General features: G+C 37.5%; 1 protein-coding gene across 10 annotated transcripts in view; it reads right to left on the reverse strand.

Annotated features, from left to right (window-relative positions):
- Window positions 1-996: 996 nt before the first annotated feature.
- The window catches only part of LOC123514052 (kynurenine/alpha-aminoadipate aminotransferase, mitochondrial-like), a 22,149-nt gene continuing 2,927 nt past the window's right edge, over window positions 997-20,218 (reverse strand). For 2 of the 10 annotated variants that reach the window (XM_045271640.1, XM_045271641.1), the window contains exons 2-11: window positions 11,137-11,204; window positions 10,635-10,803; window positions 9,984-10,173; window positions 9,643-9,762; window positions 9,011-9,157; window positions 8,716-8,892; window positions 6,181-6,307; window positions 5,948-5,997; window positions 2,543-2,701; window positions 997-2,143 (exon numbers count right to left, since the gene is read on the reverse strand). In XM_045271640.1, the coding sequence (XP_045127575.1) occupies window positions 2,081-2,143; window positions 2,543-2,701; window positions 5,948-5,997; window positions 6,181-6,307; window positions 8,716-8,892; window positions 9,011-9,157; window positions 9,643-9,762; window positions 9,984-10,173; window positions 10,635-10,803; window positions 11,137-11,203 (1,269 nt within the window). In that variant the 5' untranslated portion in view covers window position 11,204 and the 3' untranslated portion in view covers window positions 997-2,080. Of the gene's footprint in view, window positions 2,144-2,542; window positions 2,702-5,947; window positions 5,998-6,180; window positions 6,308-8,715; window positions 8,893-9,010; window positions 9,158-9,642; window positions 9,763-9,983; window positions 10,174-10,634; window positions 10,804-11,136; window positions 11,205-13,513; window positions 13,537-13,573; window positions 13,682-13,852; window positions 13,923-14,106; window positions 14,147-15,115; window positions 15,297-20,218 lie in introns of those variants that run through there. The other 8 variants (XM_045271642.1, XM_045271645.1, XM_045271638.1 and 5 more) reach the window with 8 other exon arrangements.

The following is a 20,218-nucleotide window of genomic DNA, read 5'->3' on the forward strand; positions in this document are numbered from 1 at the left end:
CAAGTCACCCTGACCAAAGAAAGAGACATAAAAGGGTTATTTACTTCAACATGTAAGACTCTAGCAAATATCAGGGTAGCATATAATTATATTTGATGAGTATGATGAAAAAAAAATATAACCACTATGATAAGACCCAGACTTAAATATGTAGCAGTGGTGTAGTCTCCACATATGCAAAAAGATATCAAGAAATTAGAAAGAATTCAAAGGACAGCTACAAAGATGGTGCCACAGATGAAGGACCTTACCTATAAAGAAAGACTGATGGAAATGGGACTACCACCTTTGAAAGATAGACAGGAAAAAGAAGATCTAATACGATGTATAAGATAGTAAACTGTATGGAAAAAGTAGACAGACATGACCTGATATCATTGTCAGAAGATGGAAAATAGATGGATGAGAGGACACTACAAGATCATGAAGAGTTAATAGTTGAGGGACATTAAAAAGTTTAGTTTTCCATGTTGAATAGTGGACATCTGGAATGGGTAGAGTGAAGAGATTGTAACAGCAGAAAATGTGGGTGCATTTTAGAAAAAGTTGAATAAAAGTTGATATGGAGACAGGTCACTATGAGCCCCACTCGATTCTTGTAATATACAACTATGTAAACACACACACACACACACACACACACACACACACACACACACACACACACTTAAAAAGCATACAAATATATTTATTTTCCATAATCTTTTGAATTCATAAAGTATATATATATATATATATATATATATATATATATATATATATATATATATATATATATATATATATATATATATATATATATATATATGAATGAATTCAAAAGATTATAGAAAAGTAAGTAGGTATATTTGTATCCTTATTTTTTCTTCTTTCCTTATATATTTCTTCTAACATTTTCCTTCTAGATACAAAACTAATCAAACTATAAATAGCTTCTAGATGTAAAATATTTGGATAGCCTAAAAAATAAATATACAGTACCTCTTTCTTCAAAACCATTTCTTTTCACTTAACACCTTTTTGCCTCTTCCTTTTCTCCTTCCTGCAATCCTCCCAAAGGTGTGGCATGCAAGAAACATAAGGATGGCAGGAAATAGTGAAGTAGTGTGCATAAAAATTGGAAGACTGAGATATTCAAAGAAATACACAGGACTTGTTAGGAACCTGGCTACATTATCAGTGGCTGGAGATGAGGCTGAGATGGAGCTGTTGGTTACTGAGCTGAAGATCTTGCCAATTAATCCAATCTTTGCAGTGGGGTCTTAAATTTGAATTGGTAGTAGAAACCTATCGCCATTCTATCATATTTTGTTGAAAAGTACGTTAACTCCAGCAGGGAGTGGGTGTTTTGTATAATAGATATTTCTTAGCCTCCTTGCTTCTATTAATTTATATTTATCTTACATGTTGTTGGACTGTAACTAGTATAAAAGTGAAAGACAGAGGGACTTATATAGCAAATAAAGGAAGATTGTGGCACTTGTCAAACTGTATGATAGCTTTGATTAGCATTCATTTCTCTGCTTCCTTACTACTTCCATCAGTCAACAGTCCTCTTCATTTATAGGTTGCTGGACTGCTACTAGTATAAAAGCAAAAGATTGAGACATCTATAGAGCCAAGAAAGGAAAGCTGAGGCACTTGTGATTTTGTTTGATGTATAATCTGTACACATTTTCCTTTCCCTACTTGCTTCTGTCAGTCTTTTTATTGACATGTTTGACATCTACTGGTCACAGCAACAGTGCAAAACTATAAAAGACTGAGTGATATAAGGACATTAGAAAAGAAGACTGCAATACTAATGATGCTGAATAAAATGATAACTTAAAATGTACATATTTCTCTTTGTTTCCTTACTTCTTCCATCAGTTACTGCTCTCAGTATATCAACAAGTGGCATAGCTACTGGTAGGAGGTATGGTACAAATGTAGTGGTTTGATCCTTAAAATATACTAGACATCTTATACTGACCAGATTTTACAGCTCTAATATCAAAATATCACATATAGAATTTCTAAATATTATCAACAACAACAAATAGCTTCATATCTGCATTAGTTTGGTGATGTTAAGCATTCATTTGTGTGTCGACTGGAGCTCAATTTCCTTCTGAATGAGTTTTGCTAAATTCTCCATGCCCTGGAAGAAAATAATGTGGAGGTGAAACATTAACACATACTGCCAGAAAATATGGTAAAATTGTCAGTTAGTGTCAGCATCTGCATGCCTTTCAACTATAGTTTGATCTAATTGCATGAGAGGAGAAAGCACTGATGATATCAAACCTGGCAACTCAACACAGATGGCTATCATGGCTACATTCACACAAATAATTTTAGTATAAATTTGAATGTTTAAAATCATTTCATTATTAACTGGTAGTCAAATCCATACTAAAATCATTAATGTGTGAGTGTACCTACCCAAAGCAATTGTCAATGATGACTTGCTAGATCTGATATCATCAGTGTTCTTCTCTTTCATACAATCAAATCAAGCTAGTAGAATGATGTGGAGACATTGACAATGACTTCATACCTTCATCATTTCCTCTGGTGTGGCACAGGAATATGCTGCCCTCATGTAGGGGCATGGTTTGGTGGAGTCCACCATAAATTCTCTTCCTGGAACTAGCACAACGTCTCCCTTTGCTGCCCTCTCCAGCAGCATTGCACTAGTATCATTCAGATGCAAGACCTATGGAAGAAAAACTGTAAATAAATGTGCAGTAATATAAGTACATTTAGATTTTGAAGACAGCAATGAAATGCAAACCTGGTCATTGTGGTGTAAATACATTGTGTACAGTTAATTATGATAAAAGGGGTTAGACATATTTGGAAAATGGTAAAAGTGTACAATGTGAGGAGAGAGCCAGGATAGCAACAGGCAAGTAGTTTTCTGTCAGTGTGTCAGAAGAGGTTTTGCTGTGGCCATCATATGAGTCTCGAGGATGACTAGTGATTCAGTCTGTTCAGGATGTCCATAGCATAGAGCAGAGGTGATTAAGGAGTTGTCTGAACTAATGCTTGTCACACTCCTGAGGTGCTCAAGGAGGAAGGTCAAAGCCTTTTAGAGTCATCTTAAGCCTCTACCTTGATAAGCAGTATTAGTGTATGTGTGTGTATTTACCTAGTTGTAGTTGTAGTTTTACAGGGCCTGGGCTTTATGCTCGTGTGGCCAGAGATGAGTGTGTGTGTGTGTGTGTGTTTCACTGTTTGATCTGCTGCAGTCTCTGATGAGACAGCCAGACGTTACCCTACGGAATGAGCTCAGAGCTCATTATTTCCGATCTTTGGATAGGCCTGAGACCAGGCATACACCACACACCGGGACAAGGTCACAACTCCTCGATTTACATCCCGTGTGTGTGTGTGTGTGTGTGTGTGTGTGTGTGTGTGTGTGTGTGTGTGTGTGTAATTCACCACGGCCATCTGCTGGTCACCCAGCCAGCCTTTCCCATTATGGAGCGAGCTCAGGGCTCATAGACTGATCTTCAGGTAGGACTGAGACCACAACACACTCCACACACCAGGAAAGCGAGGCCACAACCCCTCAAGTTACATCCCGTACCTATTTACTGCTAGGTGAACAGGTGCTACACATTAAGAGGCTGGTCCATTTGCCTCACCGCTTTCGTGTGTGTGTGTGTGTGTGTGTGTGTGTGTGTGTGTGTGTGTGTGTGTGTGTGTGCGTGACCACTTCCACGTAGGGTTGGAAGTTGCATTCTTTTCAGTCTGTCTTCATAAGTCAAATCTCTTAAGTCAGGCACCATTTTCGTTGCAGCCCTCTGTACTTTCTCTAGTTTCCTTGTGTGTGTGTTTAATTCGGAGCCCACTGTATTGCTGATCACCCAGCCAGTCTTCTTCATCATTATGGAGTGAGCTCAGAGCTCATAGACCGATCTTCGGTCACTCTTGACTGAGACTCCACATACAGCTCCATTTCCACACAACATACACCGTAACAATTTTGCATCGTCTGCAAATAGGCCACAACCCTCGAGTTACATCCCATACCTATTTACTGCTAGGTGAACATTACTGGTGCCAACACTGATCCCTGTGGAACTCCACTCTCCACCAATCCCCATTCTGATGGTCTGTCCTTAATTATTGTTCTCATTTCTCTTCCTACCAAAAGTCTTCCATCCATTTTAGTAAACTGCCATGCACTCCTCCTACCATTTCAAGTTTCCAGATCAGTCTCTGGTGTGGTACCTTATCAAAGGCCTTTTTTAAATCCAGATATATTCCATCAGCCCAACCATCTCTTTCCTGTATTACATCTATCACCCTCGAATAGTAACATATCAGGTTTGTCGTGCATGAACGCCCTTTCCTAAAACCAAATTGACACTCACAAAGTATGTCATTTTTCTCCAAGAAGTCTGTCCATCTAGTCTTCACCACCCTCTCACACATCTTAGCTATAGATTGGGACAATGTTAGCTCTTTTCCAGTCTTGGGGCTACACATTAAGAGGCATCAATTACTTCACAAACTTTTTCTGCCAATTGCTCCCTGCATTCTCTTAAAATCCATCCTGATACCCCATCAGGTCCCACAGCTTTTCTCACTTCTAAACTCCCCATCATGTTCTTGATCTCCTCCACCGTTACTTGAAACTCCTTCATAATCCCTTTCTGTTCCATTACCAGTGGTTTGTCAAAAGCAGTCTCCTTTGTGAATACCTTCCGAAAGCATCCATTCATAGCCTCTGCCATTTCCCTGGGATCTTCACTGTATACTCCATTTACTTCTAAACTTTCAATACTTTCTCTATTTTTGATGTTGTTGTTCACATGTCTGTAAAAAAGCCTTGGTTGGTCTTTACATTTATCAATTATATCCTTTTCTTGTTTCTTTCTTTCTTCTCTTCTAATCAACACATATTCATTTCTTGCTCTTTTGTAACTTTCCCACTGCTTAATCCGTCTTTTCCTTCTCCACCTCTTCCATGCATCCTCTTTTCTTGTTCTAGCCTTTTCACATCTATCGTTAAACCAGTCCTGCTTTCCAACTTCTCTATGTTGTCTTATTGGTACAAATTTTTCTCACCTTCTTTGTATATTTTTATAAATTCCTTCCACTTTTCATTTGCTCCTTAGCACTCTTGAATTTCATCCAATTTGTCTCTTGAAAGAATTTCTTTAGGTTTCCAAAATCTGTCTTGGCATAATTCCATCTTCCCACTTTATATTCTTCATTTCTTCTAGATTTCTCTTCGTCTATCACCTTGAACTCCAAAACTGCATGATCACTCTTTGCTAAAGGGCACTCCACCCTCATCTCCTCAATGACCATTGGCTCTGTACTAAAGACCAAGTCCAGTCTTGACGATGCTCCCTCTCCTCCAAACCTAGTATCTTCTTTGACCCACTGAGTTAACACATTTTCCATTGCCAGTGTCAATAGTGTATTTCCCCATGTTGTCTCTGATCCTTCCATTGACCAGTCCTCCCAACACACCTCTTTACAATTAAAATCTCCCATCATTATAGTTCGTTCACAGCCACCCAACATTTCTTCCAGACATGTTCCTGTATCACTTATCATTTCTTCATATTCCTGTACTGACCATGCATTTGTCTTAGGTGGTACGTACACCACTATGTAGTGCCTCTTTTTTCCTTCATTAGTTTCTGCTCTGATCTTTAGCACTTCTGCCTTTCCCATACCTTTTTTCACTTGATCCACCTTTATATCTTTTTTAACCAGCAACATCACTCCTCCTCCCATCTTACCTACTCTATTTCTTTTCCAAACGTGTGTGTGTGTGTGTGTGTGTGTGTGTGTGTGTGTGTGTGTGTGTGTGTGTGTGTGTGTGTGTGTGTGTGTGTGTGTGTGTAGAGAATAAAAGTAAGTGTTGGTACAGTTGACAAAAATAATCTTAGAAAATTAATAGATTAACAAAATTAAGCCTAATAACTGAAATTCTCACCTTCAACCAGACAAAAATGCCTCCTTCAGGAACAATCCATTCACAGATCCCTGAAGATAGAACACTGTATTACTAAGGTGGTTGAGAGTACTCATACTATGTGCACTTGAAAGTATTTGGCAGATGAAGCATCAACACAATAATTATATGGCTTCCTTCTCATTTACACATTCACAAATCAATGACTGAAATACCTCAGCCATACATATAACACAGTCTCCAAAGCAACTCACCATTCAGATGGGTTTCAAGTGCCTGGATCATGGCATCTCTACGGTCCTTGTAAAATTGACATATATCTGATATATGTTTCTTAAAGCCTTCATCACCCCAGAATGTTAACAACTCATGGATCAGAACCTGTGGTAAAAATATTTTGTATTTTACAACAAATTTAATTGAATTCCTTTAACATACTGTATATGTGTATGTATATCACAGGAAAATAATTGCAAGACCTGTAATAAGTATCATCTTGTATAGTTTGTGTATTTTCCTAGTTGTATTGTACAGGGTTTGACTGGGGCTCATAGAGTTCTGTCTCCATATCTTCATTTATCCAATTTTTCCTTAAAGTTATGCACATTATGTGCTGTAACAACTTCATCACTCTATGCATTCCACTTTTTCACTGTTCTATGTGGAAAACTGTATTTTCAATATCCTTCACACACTGCCTCATCTTAATCTTCTTACATGTCCTCTTGTCCTTCCATCTTCTTCTGTCACTAGCACCAGGTCTTCCTTGTCATTTACTATTTTATACATTGATATTAGATCCCCTTGTTCTCTTTTGTCTTGTAAGGTTGGCAGTCTTCAGCCTTTCCTCATATGTTAGATCCTTTAGTTCTGGCACCATCATTGTAGCTATCTTCTGGATCCGTTCTAATCTTCTTATATCTTTTTTCAAGCTCGGTGACCATACCACTGCTGAATGTTCTAACTTTGGATGTATCACGCTTGTAATAATTTTATTCATCATATCTTTGTCCATGTATTGAAATACCACTCTAATATTAACCAACGTTTTATATGATAATCCAAATAATTCCATTGCGTGACATTTCTTGGTATTGAACTCTGTCTGTGTGTGTGTGTGTGTGTGTGTGTGTGTGTGTAATTCACCTCGGTTGCTTGCTGGTCACCCAGCCAGTCTTCCCCATTATGGAGCGAGCTCAGAGCTCATAGACCAATCTTCGGGTAGGACTGAGACCACAACACACTCCACACACCGAGAAAGCAAGGCCACAACCCCTCGAGTTACATCCTGTACCTATTTACTGCTAGGTGAACAGGGGCCACACATTAAGAGGCTTGCCCATTTGCCTCGCTGTCCCGGGACTCGAACCCGGACCCTCTCGATTGTGAGTCGAGCGTGCTAACCATTACACTACACGGTGTGTGTGTGTGTGTGTGTGTGTGTGTGTGTGTGTGTGTGTGTGTGTGTGTGTGTGTGTGTGTGTGTGTGTGTGTGTGTGTGTGTATTTACCTAGTTCTAGCATACAGGAGGGGAGCTATACTCATACTGTCCTGTCTCTGTTATCCCAAAAATTATCCAACTTCATCTTAAAGTTATATATTGTTGTCACTTCAATCACTTTTCTATCAAATGCATTCCTAGCCTCAACAGTTGAATGAAAAACTGTATTTCTTCATGTCCCTCCTACATTTAACCTTCTTCAGTTTTTTTGTGTGCCCCCTCATGAATTGCTCATCACACATTATCAAATCTTCTCTGTCATACTATCAGTCTAAATGTTGCAAGCAAATCTCCTCTCCTTCTCTCCTCCAGGGACATCAAGTCCTATCTTAACAGTCTCTACTCATAAGGAAAGGTCTTTTGGACTTGGAACCATCTTTGTGGCAGCCTGCTGAATTCTCCTCTCTTTTTTAATATCCTTCTTCAGATTCAGCGACCAAACTACTGTTACGTATTCCACCCTTGGACATATCAGTTACAATAATCTTCTTTATCATATCTTAATCAATGTATGAAAATGCCACTTTTATATTCTTCAGTAGATTATTATTTCCCCAACAATTTTACTTATGTGCTTATCTGGTAACATATCCACAACAATTACTCCTAAGTCTTTCTTTGTGTTTCTTTTCTGAATGTTTTCTTCCTCCAACTTATAAACTCTGACTGATATACATTTGCTATTTCCAAACTCCAATACACTGTACTTTATTGCATTGAACTCCATTTTTTCCGTTTCTTACTCCATCTGTAGATCTTGTGTAAGTCCTCTTGGAACAAGTCATAGTTCTCATTTTCCTTCACCTGTTTCAGGATCTTTGCATCATCAGCAAATAGACTTGTGTAGCCTTCTACCTCTTCAGTTATATAATTTATGTATACTACAAACATAACTGGAGCCAAAACTGATCCCTGAGGAACTCCACTGTAAACTCTTTTAAATGTATATGTTTCATCTCTAATGACAGTCCTCAACTCCCTGTCTTTCAGAAAATCCTCCATCCATGCTAACAATCTTCCTGCTATGCCTCCTTCCTCTCTGAGTTTCCACAGAAATCTTTTGTATAGAACTTTGTCAAATGCTTTCTTCAGATCCAAGTAAACACAATCAGCCATTCATCTCTTTCTTGTATTATATCAATAACTCTCGAAAAGAAAAATATTAAGTTTGTTGTAGATGAACGTCCCTTCCGTGTGTGTGTGTGTGTGTGTGTCTGTATTTTGTTACCATCCCATGCTTTTTCAGTGTGATCACTTGCACAACCAGAACATTAGTTTTTCCATCTACCTGTGAAAGCATTGGAGGACAGATACAGCTGGCTTGCATATGCAGGGTGATTCCTTGCAACAATGGAGGAGCACCTGTCACACAGCCAATACGCAGCCCAGAACTTATAACTTTGGAGAAGGAATCAAAACGCAGCACCCGGCCATCTACATCCATACTCAGGAAACTTGTCAGTTGCTGTAAGATAGGCAGTCAATACTGCTCATATGATACATTCCTCAACTAAAGATTTTTAACTTCTGTTATTGGAAATTTTAAACACATTCTCATTGATAGTCAACTGAAAAAATATTACCTTTTCATTAAACTGTAGAAAGAAATAAGGATCATCTTCTAGAATGATGAGGTCATATTGTTGTGCTATGGCATAGATCTCCTGCCGTCGCTCTTCGCTCATGTTTGTACCAGTTGGATTGCAAGAGTTTGGAACCAAGTATAGTGCCTGTTTCATAATGCAGATATTCAATCATTAACTCATTGTTGAAATAATTGTAATTTTCTATAACATGAAAAGAAAAAGTGCACTTAAGATCTTCAATAAATGTTCAGTACATGTATAACAAAATTATATATGATTAATTTAATCATAAGAAAAATAACAAGTAATCTAACATCCATGAATGGTGATCAGTTCTAATGTGTTATCTCAGAGGCACATGTAAACTAAAGGTTGGCTTTCTCTTAATATACTATATTTAAATACCTATGAAAATTAGAAATGCCAAACAGTCATACAGTTCACACAATATATGGAGATAGGAATGCATAACTATTATGATAGTTATACTAGCAATAAATTCAATATCTTTTCTTATAATATTTTAGTATGATTTTTTTTCAAGAACTTTTTGAAGTTTCTTCATATTTGTCAAACTACATTGGTATGCTGGATGTTCATGAATCTATAATGGTATGACTAAGGAATACCTTAGGTATTCCTGTTGATCCACTACTGATGGCTTTTTCCAAGGACGACTTTAAAATATCAGGTCGTATTCCTTCATCATCCACACCAACAGCCACAATCTGTGGTGCTAGAGCTGTTAGCTGTAGATAGATAAAATTTTAAGTGATAAAATTGCTGGATTTCCAGAAAGATTTTTAAATCTAGAGAGAAATCAACTAAATTTGAAGTCTTGAAAACATTAACTATAAACCTTTCATCTTTCTTAGGGAGGGAAACAATAAAAGATTCAATTCATTTTGACATAAGTACACTCCAGTACAACAGCATACCATATTCTTGTTAAAGGTCATTAATGACTCACCATGCACAGAAAATCTGAATAGCAAGGATCTGGAACAACAATAAAGTCTTCTGGATCTAGAAGCATGTCCAGTGCCTTTGATACACCATCCTGATTTCCCACAGTTACTAACAAGTCACTCTCAGCCCAACGAGGTGGTGAGTGCCACTGTTCTACCATTCTCTTCAGCTGCTTCCGAAGTAGTGGGTACCTGTTCTTTTTCAGTCAAAATTAGTTACCAGTGATTATGAAGAGGTATAAAGTTTAATATGTAAAAGAACGTTTCTGAGTTTGATTACATATATATATATATATATATATATATATATATATATATATATATATATATATATATATATATATATATATATATATATATATGCCTATTATGAGTAATGAGACATATAATATATCATATTATATGATGACAAACAGCCCTGACAAATAAGATGGATAATATGGTTTGTTATACAAAGATATAATATTCGATAAGAAGGATGAAATTCATAGTGTAACAAAAATTCAAAAGGAATGCAAAGAAACAGAGAGAGAGAGAGAGAGAGAGAGAGAGAGAGAGAGAGAGAGAGAGAGAGAGAGAGAGAGAGAGAGAGAGAGAGAGAGAGAGAGAGAGAGAGAGATAATAATGCTGAATCACAAGATAATTTCACTGACCCCTGTGAAGGTCCGTATTGCAGACCAGTAGACAAAGCCTCCTTGCTGAGGGTCAGCTGCTTACCTCCCTCCAGAGTCACAGTCATCTCCCGGAATGGAAATTTCTCAGGACTGGGCATTCCTGAAGCTAGCCATACCAGTGATGGAGAACCATTTTCTAAAGCCCTCCCTACCAAAGAGAATAGGCCTTATAGTATGCATGTGTTTGTCTTACTTATACAAGTAATGGTAATTCATCAAACTAAATTCCTCTTGCAAAGGCCTAAATCATTGATATCTTTCAGGATCATCACATTTCAAATTTGCTTGGATCTACTTCTAAGAAATCTGCCAGCTGCATTAAGATCTTTACTTATCTCTCATCATAGTCTCTCTACATCACCTTCTAAATATGTTGCATCAACTCTTGGGTGACAGAGGTTCAAAATCATATAAATTCATATACAAGAAAACCATAAGAGGGAGTGTGTGACAACTTGTGAAGAATTCCAAGTATACTCACGTAGTTCACTGATGCAAGATGGCTTCCTCCTGGAGGACTGTTTGGATATGAACCTAGAATAGTTCATCCTGGAGAGAGAAAAAAAAAAAAAAAAATAATAATAATTCCCCATAGTTGCTATACAATCAAAGATTCTCTCTCTCTCTCTCTCTCAGAAAAGAGAAACTTGCTTAATAATATACCACTAAGTTATCATGTGATTAAGAAATATCAATGTCATTACTAGAGAAAAGATAAATAAGGTATTGTGGATTTGTTTGGAAATGCCTTTGTACCAGTTACCTCTATACCACTCTCCTATTCTGATTCTGGACTTGATTAACTAGACTATCTATTGAGAGTCTATGCTCAAGAGTAATCCAAAAATAAATTATTAGTGATATTTTGATAAAATCTAAGCAAGGATAGTTAGGGATAGATAGGATAGCAATAAATTATCTTTATAACCCCCACCTATGGATATTATTAGAAGTTGACATGGAAAGAGAAAAAGAAAGGGATAATACAAAAGAAAAAAAATTATGATAAAAGTATAATTGTATACAGACTGAATAAAAGATGAAGAATATCTATCTACATATATGTATGTATGTATGTGTGTGTGTGTATATATATATATATATATATATATATATATATATATATATATATATATATATATATATATATATATATATGATGAACTTATAACACAAAAACCTCTAGGAGTGAGGAATTTAAGTTAAATTTTTGGAAAGCAGCATCCCTCTAGTTTGCTTTCTAGTTTTCCTAATAGATTTCCATGTAATTTGTATGGATGTGATTGATCATCACCATTCCTTGTGCGGGAGGGAGGTATGCTGGTAAAAAGAAATGAAATGGAATTAAGATGAAATAAAGTAAGACAAAAAATAAATAAATATAAATAAAATAAATAATAATGAAGTATCCCATAGTAAGATACACCATTTATAACGTAATGAAAGGTGAAGTGGGGCACCAATAACTTTATTCTAATCCTTAATTAGCACTCGAGGCGCTGATGGAAGCCCAGTCATGCATCGACAGTATGGCTTTTTTTTTTTTTTTTTATTATTTTTTTTTTTTACAGTAAGGCCTATAGCGCCTGTAGGCACACTTGAAGAGTGTATTGGAAGCGCTGTTCAGCTTCCGCCCATTAGTGGCGCAGGCAATTTTATTTATAGTGGTACCCATATTAGGGCCCCTATCACCGCCCAAGCTCATCTTGAGTGTAACCACCTAGAACCTGGGTATCATGGTGATATGTAGGTAACTTTAAACCACTCGACAAATGGCAAAGTGATTTAAGGCTGCACGTGGTGGGATTCGAACCTACACGTGGACGTCTGCCCGATCCCAAACTCACCACCTTATCCACTATGCCACCGCCTCCTTGATATATATATATATATATATATATATATATATATATATATATATATATATATATATATATATATATATATATATATATATATATATATATATATATATATATATATATATATATATATATATATATATATATATATATATATATATATATATATATATATATATATATATATATATATATATATATATATAAAATAGTAAGTTTGTAGGGAGGAGAGTAGGTCATTGTGTCAGACACGTCAATACACGCTCATGCCAGCAGAATAAATACAAGGTAGCGTCCATACATTTAGTTAAATTCATGTAGGCTATTTAAATATCATTTAACAGGTTATTAGCATTTCTTGGCAACAAATTTAAAAATAGCACTTTTCACACATAACCTATAAAACCCTATGAATGGCACTACTTTCGGTATTACTGCAGAGTTTCACCACAATCAGCTATGTGTTTTTGGGGTTAGGTTAGGTTAGGTTAAGTTAGATTAGGTTTAGTTAGGTTGGGTTAGGTTAGATTGGATTAGGTTTAATTAGGGTTAGTTTGGTTAGGTTAGGTTAGATTAGGTTGGGTTAGGTTAGGTTAGATTAGGTTGGGTTTGGTTAGGTTAGATTAGGTTTAGTTAGGTTAGGTTAGATTAGGTTTAGTTAGGTTAAGTTGGGTTAGGTTTAGTTAGGTTAGGTTGGGTTAGGTTTAGTTAGGTTAGGTTGGGTTAGGTTTAGTTAGGTTAGGTTGGGTTCTTTTTTAGACGAAACTAATATTTTCTGGTAGATTTCGGCTTTTTAATTAATTTACCAGTTGTTTTATGATGCAAATCATAATATGTTTCGGGGCTGTAAAAAATTGGTTGATTTGCGCCAAAAACAAGTGGTATTTTAATTAAAAGCAAGCCGAAATCTACCAGAAAAAAAAGTTTCGTCCAGAAAGGGCAAGGTGGTGAAACTCTGTAGGTTTACCCTACTTTCAATTCACGTCATTCACACACTGTATATCTAGGTCAAGTCTCCCTGGCTGGGTTACATTATCCACACGGTAACTCAGTAACCTTATCTTCGCCCGCTTACTCAAACAAAAGTTTCAGCAGTCTTAACAGGGGATACTTATCAGCATCATCAGCCTGAGCCTATCAGCACGATGGCTCTTTTTGAGGTTGGGCGTCAATTATAAAATTGCACACTTCTACCAATAGGCAGAAAAGGATCCCAAATTTTCCCTATTATTTTTTTTTTTTTTATATTGGTAGTGGTTGGCATTTTAAGTTATTACTATTTAAGCTATATAAGCCATTATTACAGAGAGCTGGTTTTGGAAATTTGGACATTACCAGAGGAGAGTGATCGAGACGTGTGTTCTTCCCGAGAGATAATAAAACCATGAAAACATCCTTGACATCCTTAACGATTCCAGTACGAATAGCTAATCCCATGGTGTTTGTAGCAATACACAAGCATAGATTCCTTGTATGTTGATACCTATGAAATCAGCGCTTGGCAAGATTTTGTCGGATACAATCGAACAAATTAAAACTTGCTATACATATTGCTGTAGCGATAATGGTCTAGATCAGTAGTTTCTAACCTGTGGTACGCGTACCACTTATGGTACGCCGGCCAAGGCCTTCCAGGGCAGGTGGTACATACGCACTTTCAGGATCATATGCGATATTTAGTTAAATTAAAATATTTCTCAGGAAAAAAAACAAAACAAAAAAAAACAACAACGATTATTGCCTACACAAGATAATCTGGCATAGATAAGCTGGTGGAGAAGGAACCGATGAATCTCTACATGCATACAGTCAGACAAACAGACACGTACGGCCAGTGTGCCAGATGGGATTGATTAATTATTCTCAGTAGATTTTACTTTAAAAAATCAGTAGATTGGAAACTTTTTTCGGTAGATTATATATATATATATATATATATATATATATATATATATATATATATATATATATATATATATATATATATATATATATATATATATATTGCACGTCACATGTCTTTTTATATTATCTGCCAAAGGTAAATAATATTAAATACACGTGCAATGCAAACATGAGCAATTTAAATAATGTGTTTTATCTCATATTTTTTTGGCAACAAACACGATTTTTGTTTTTTGTTTTTTGAAAGGTTTATTATTAAAGAATAAGATCATGCTGGGAATTCCGCAGACAAATTATACTTTTCATATCTTCCGGTACTCAAATGAAAAAGAAAAACACAAAAACTGGAACACTTTGATCTAAATGCATAAAGAAAATGAACATAAGAACTTAAGAAATGAGGAGACTGCAAGAGGCCAGATAGACCTACACGAGGCAGTTCCTTTTCTCCCATCCTCCGAACAAATCAATGTTCTATCCAACCAACTATCCACAACCAGCTAATATAAAACCGTAGATAGGTTGAGTTTAGAGAACAGTAAGTAGTTGGCTGAGTAGTTGGCTACACTCGTAAATTAGCACACTCCACCCACATCACTTCACAAACGCAGCCCGCTAATATTTTAGGCTCTATTTTAAATCAACACAAAATTAAACTTTTAAACAGCATAAGTATATTCTCTGAAGACTTACAGGTGCGTGTGTGTAGTCTTAGGAGCCTAAGAGTCAAGACTGTATAGCGCCCGAACCAGCGACATTAGTTACAGTACTATCGGTTTGTTGTTGTCCGTCAGCTGAGATTCGGTACATGAAAGAGACACGTACTCCACAACCCACCTCTCTCTCTCTCTCTCTCTCTCTCTCTCTCTCTCTCCGTCGGCGTCGTGTCTAAGCGCGGTGCAATCTCATGACACTCTCTCTCTCTCTCTCTCTCTCTCTCCGTCGGCGTCGTGTCTAAGCGCGGTGCAACCTCATGACACTCTCTCTCTCTCTCTCTCTCTCCGTCGGCTTCGTGTCTAAGCGCGGTGCAACCTCATGACACACACTCTCTCTCTCTCTCTCTCTCTCTCTCTCTCTCTCTCTCTCTCTGTAGATTTCGTGGATTTCTCGGGAGATTTGATCGAAAAATCAGTAGATTTGACCATATTTTCGAAATCTGTCGGTAGATCGGTAGATTCATCAGAAATTCAGTAGATCTACCGACTTATCGGTAGATCTGGCAACGCTGCGTACGGCAGCCGTGAACAGCTAGGACACGTTCAGAACGAGGTGGCCAGGGGCTGGCCGCGGTGGCGTCACTCACCCTTACACAGTCACGATATATTAGTTCTCACGGGGCTCACGACTGGACTCGTATTTTACCTTGCATAGCTCTGTGTGGGACTTTGTTAGCACTCCATTTTCCAAGGGTTGTGAAGGAGAAAGAATTGGACGTCCTGCAACACCAATGCCGAATGCAAAAACACTAAGAAATCTTGACGAGAGTACAACTTCTCACTGGATTGAATTAAAATTAGTGATGGATGGAAACAATGAGTTAAGATTTGACTGTTTATCAAAATTCAAGTTTGACATGCTAGCTCTTCCACATTCGTTTGCATGTGTGGCACGAGTTTTTTCGTAACTGAACATGATAAAAACTAAACAGACAAACAAACTTCTTGCTAAGCAAGCGATCAGCCGTCAAGAGGTACCATGCTATTTATTAATGGCACCATCAACATCACTCATCAGCGACGTAAAAAGTGGCAATGTTACCAAGGGTGTGCTGAGCGAGAGCAGAAGGCAAAGAAGAGAGGATGGCAACACTGCATCCAGCTGTGGAGGATGCCATTGGGAGTGAAGCAGATGAACCCCCAACTCATAACTAGTGCATACCTGCAGTAATACTGAAAAGTAAGATTTCATCTTATTTCAACTAATATTTATTAATTATTTATTTTATTTATCTATTTAAAGAAAAAAAAAATTTACTTTGGAAATTTCTGGTGGATCTTGGATTTTTTCGAAGTCCATCTTGGGAAAGATATATGCTAGCGGCTAGAGTTAAGTTTTTCTGGTACGCGGGGACTGTACGGGACTTCCAAGTGCTACTCACTCAGGAAAAGTTTGGGAATCACTGGTGACTGGTCTAGCTTCTCAGGAGTATAGTATATAGCAATTTGTACCTAGAAATACCTCAACGCCTGGCTGCCTGTCGGGAGGGGCTAGCCCATCAACTGAGGTGGGGTAGGTTACCATTCTTTCGGTATACGTTAATCTTGTATTCTTGTATTGTGGAGCTGTGACTCTTATGTTATTTGGCAAAGATGATTGAAGAGATTCTGTAATGTAGTAGAATGATCTAGATGTAACGAACATGTTGTATAAAAGGACGTACTGGACCAACACGAGTCAGTAAGAAGTAGAACAGTAAGTCAGAATTAAAAGGTAGTGACAAAACCAAAGACATAAAGAAACAGAGTGTAGTGTTGCATTCGCTGCTGTTGTATTCAATTTACATGCAGAAGAAATTAGAATGCACAAGTTCTGTCCAGCGTATCCTTCCCACGTATTGTTACTAGTCTCTATAGTGACGACACTGCAGTATATACAGGATCCCTGTCAGGAACACATACACATGCTTGTAATGGTACTTTTGTTCTGGAAACACGAATGTAACAAATCTCTCTCTCTCTCTCTCTCTCTCTCTCTCTTGTGAAAATGGGATTAATTTGATGAGTTGGTTTTAGAAAAGTAGATAGGAAAATGCAATCGAAAGAATGGAAGTGAGAATTAGTCTGTGAAACAAATCAGCGGCATACATACATACATACATGCAAAGCGTAAAACATGTGATAATATGTTCCCTCATAGATATTTATTATAAAAACTTTTCTGTAGCCCCACCAAGACACGAACAAACTTATGGAAAAAGTTCGAACTATGGAAAAAAAGGAAATACAAAAGGGATTTCACAAATTGAATCTGGATACGCCATTTGCATTCGCTGGAAATTTTTATCTATATTCTTATTCAGACGGGGATTCGAGTGAGCGAGAGTTTGATAGGCTAGTAGCGGATGAAATTAGATAGATGAAATAAAGATATCGTAAGTAACAAGTAGTACTCATTTATGACAATGAACTGAAACGGAAGGATATCAGAGAGAGAGAGAGAGAGAGAGAGAGAGAGAGAGAGAGAGAGAGAGAGAGAGAGAGAATTCCTGTAGCTCATTAACGTATCTTCATTTCTGACACCCAAAATTTCGCGGAACGTCTCCAAGGGCTTCGGGCACTTATGTTCTGGCTGATTCCCCATCCTTGTGGTGAGGCTGTTTTACTGACTAGCGCCATCACAATGAAAGAGACAGCCTCGCTATTGCTTCATATTTTTGTCTATGTATGTTACGAAAATGTACAAAACTGAAGAGACTAAGTTAATAGTACGATCATGTAAAGCTGTCTAAATCTTCATCCAGGAATCATATCAAGCACGAAATTGAATCCTAACAAAATTCAATAGATCTTAGACTCTGGGACTCCTCATCTGACCTATTCTTTGACTGTGTACGCTGCAGAATCTCATCTTTAGTTTTTGCATAGAAATTTAGAGCTTGTAAGTTTTTAATTCCTGATCTTAAAGTTGATTCGTGGCACCGGTGTTCTGTGAGTTCTTTGTCTGTGTTTTTAAAAATTCTTTCTATATTCTGAGCACCCTCTTCATCCTGAACTTCCAGACCTGTTCGAGGGACTACAAATGTTGATGTTATATGAACCGCCTTTATTTCCCATTTGGAAGATTCATTATTTGGCAGTATTCAAGATACTTTATTCCAGCTAACACAAAGTTATGGAATAAATTGCCAATTTAAAACAGCTTGTTAGATCTTTACGCTTCATAGTTGGCGTTCATTGGATTACATAGTCATAATTAGTATTCCGGTAATCTATTTGTTTAATTTTTTCATCTTATTCAATTTTTATTTATTCACATATGTTAATTTAATTGCTTTTTTTTTTTTTTACTTTTCTTTTCCTTATCAATAATTTCCTACAGTGCTGTTTTGCCTGATGGTAGTTAGTAGTTTAAGCTTAACCAATCGAGGCTGTAAACAGTTTATAATGATGATAATATTAGTAGTAATAATAATAATAATAATAATAATAATAATAATAATAATAATAATAATAAAAACAATAACAGAACCTTCACAGACAGACCAGATAAAAGATACAACAGTGTAGTGAGGGTCATGTAAGTACTATTGTCACTCATTAATGGAAAGTGAGACGAGACCTTCATTCGCTGCACCATCGCTTCAGTCTGGCAGGTGTTGGTGGTGGTGAAGTTAAATCGTTTGCAGCTGAAGCAAGTGTTTTTAGTACTTGAGATAACATTAACTGAAGCAGAGTAATACTTAATTCTCAGGAAGTGACCGATTCAATGAAATGTTTTTAAATATATATCAACAACACACACACACACACACACACACACACACACACACACACACACACACACACACCATTTTTTGTCTTTTTGTCCCTAGTCTAGACTTGCGTGCTCTTAAGGCGCTTTCCGCCGATCATTCCGCCCAGACTGTCTCGTTTCTTCCTTACTGTAGGAGGGACTTTTTTCTGGATCGCGTTATCAGCGGGAGGGCTGCGAAAGACTGCACGTAGCGGGATGGAACTGGGTGAGGGTGGGGTGTGGGGTGCACGAGGTGAAATCTAAACATGCCATCACCAGAGGGACCTTTTGTGCAGTCCCGAAGCCAAGGAAGAGGCCTTTTATCTTTGTTTTTGTTCCCAGCCCTTCCCCTCGCCTCGCCTGGGACCAGAGAACAGCGGGCTGGTTGCAGGATTGGGAACGGGGTGAGGAGTGAATGGAAGAAATACATAAAGAAAGCAAATAAACAAATATGTGAATAGTAAAGTTTGCTTGCGATAAGACAGAAATATATTCAATAGTGGAATGAATAAATCTTCTGCTGACGATGATTTATAGCCGGTCTTAATTAAAGGGAAAAAAATGAATAGCGGGGAAACACTTTTTAATGATTCGACGAAATACATAAGTTTGTACGTACTGAGAAATCTGTCACGTATAAAGAAGTGTTGAAAAAAAAAGGAGAATATCAGAATCTGGAAACGAATTCATAATCTCATTTGACTTCTTTACTCGGTTTTGTATTTGTCTACCCGCCCGTCAGTCTCTTTGATCTCTTTCTTTGTATACCGGTGTGAGCCCAGACACCGCCCCATCCCCCCACTCTCTCTCTCTCTCTCTCTCTCTCTCTCTCTCTCTCTCTCTCTCTCTCTCTCAAAGGCAAGAGTAAGAGAGAGACTACCAGATGAAGACACAAAAGCATTCCATTCACAAAGGGTCTTCCGTGTGTTTATCTTGTGGGGTCAGAGAGAGAGAGAGAGAGAGAGAGAGAGAGAGAGAGAGAGAGAGAGAGAGAGAGAGAGAGAGAGAGAGAGAGAGAGAGAGAGAGAGAGCTGACATGCGACAGAACCAAAAAAAAAAAAAAGAAAAAAAAGAAAAAAGACATATTGGACGCTTTGGGTGGAAGTCTGTGATCCAATGGAGAGATTACAAGGCAGGAGTGATGCGAAGGGCTTAACGTGGGAGGCGAAGAGAGCGGGTTGGGTGACTGGGGGAGGGAGCGTGGGTTATGTCTTGCTTCCACAGCTGGGTCTGATGGTTGTAACTTTATGCAGAAAACTTTGGGCCCTTGGATCAACACTGAAGCCTTAAGTTTATCTCTTCCCTCGCTTCCTTGAGGAGTTTGTAATGGAAGTGATTTGATCT

Source organism: Portunus trituberculatus, chromosome 37, assembly GCF_017591435.1.
Source record: "Portunus trituberculatus isolate SZX2019 chromosome 37, ASM1759143v1, whole genome shotgun sequence".
NCBI classification, from domain to species: Eukaryota; Metazoa; Arthropoda; class Malacostraca; order Decapoda; family Portunidae; genus Portunus; species Portunus trituberculatus.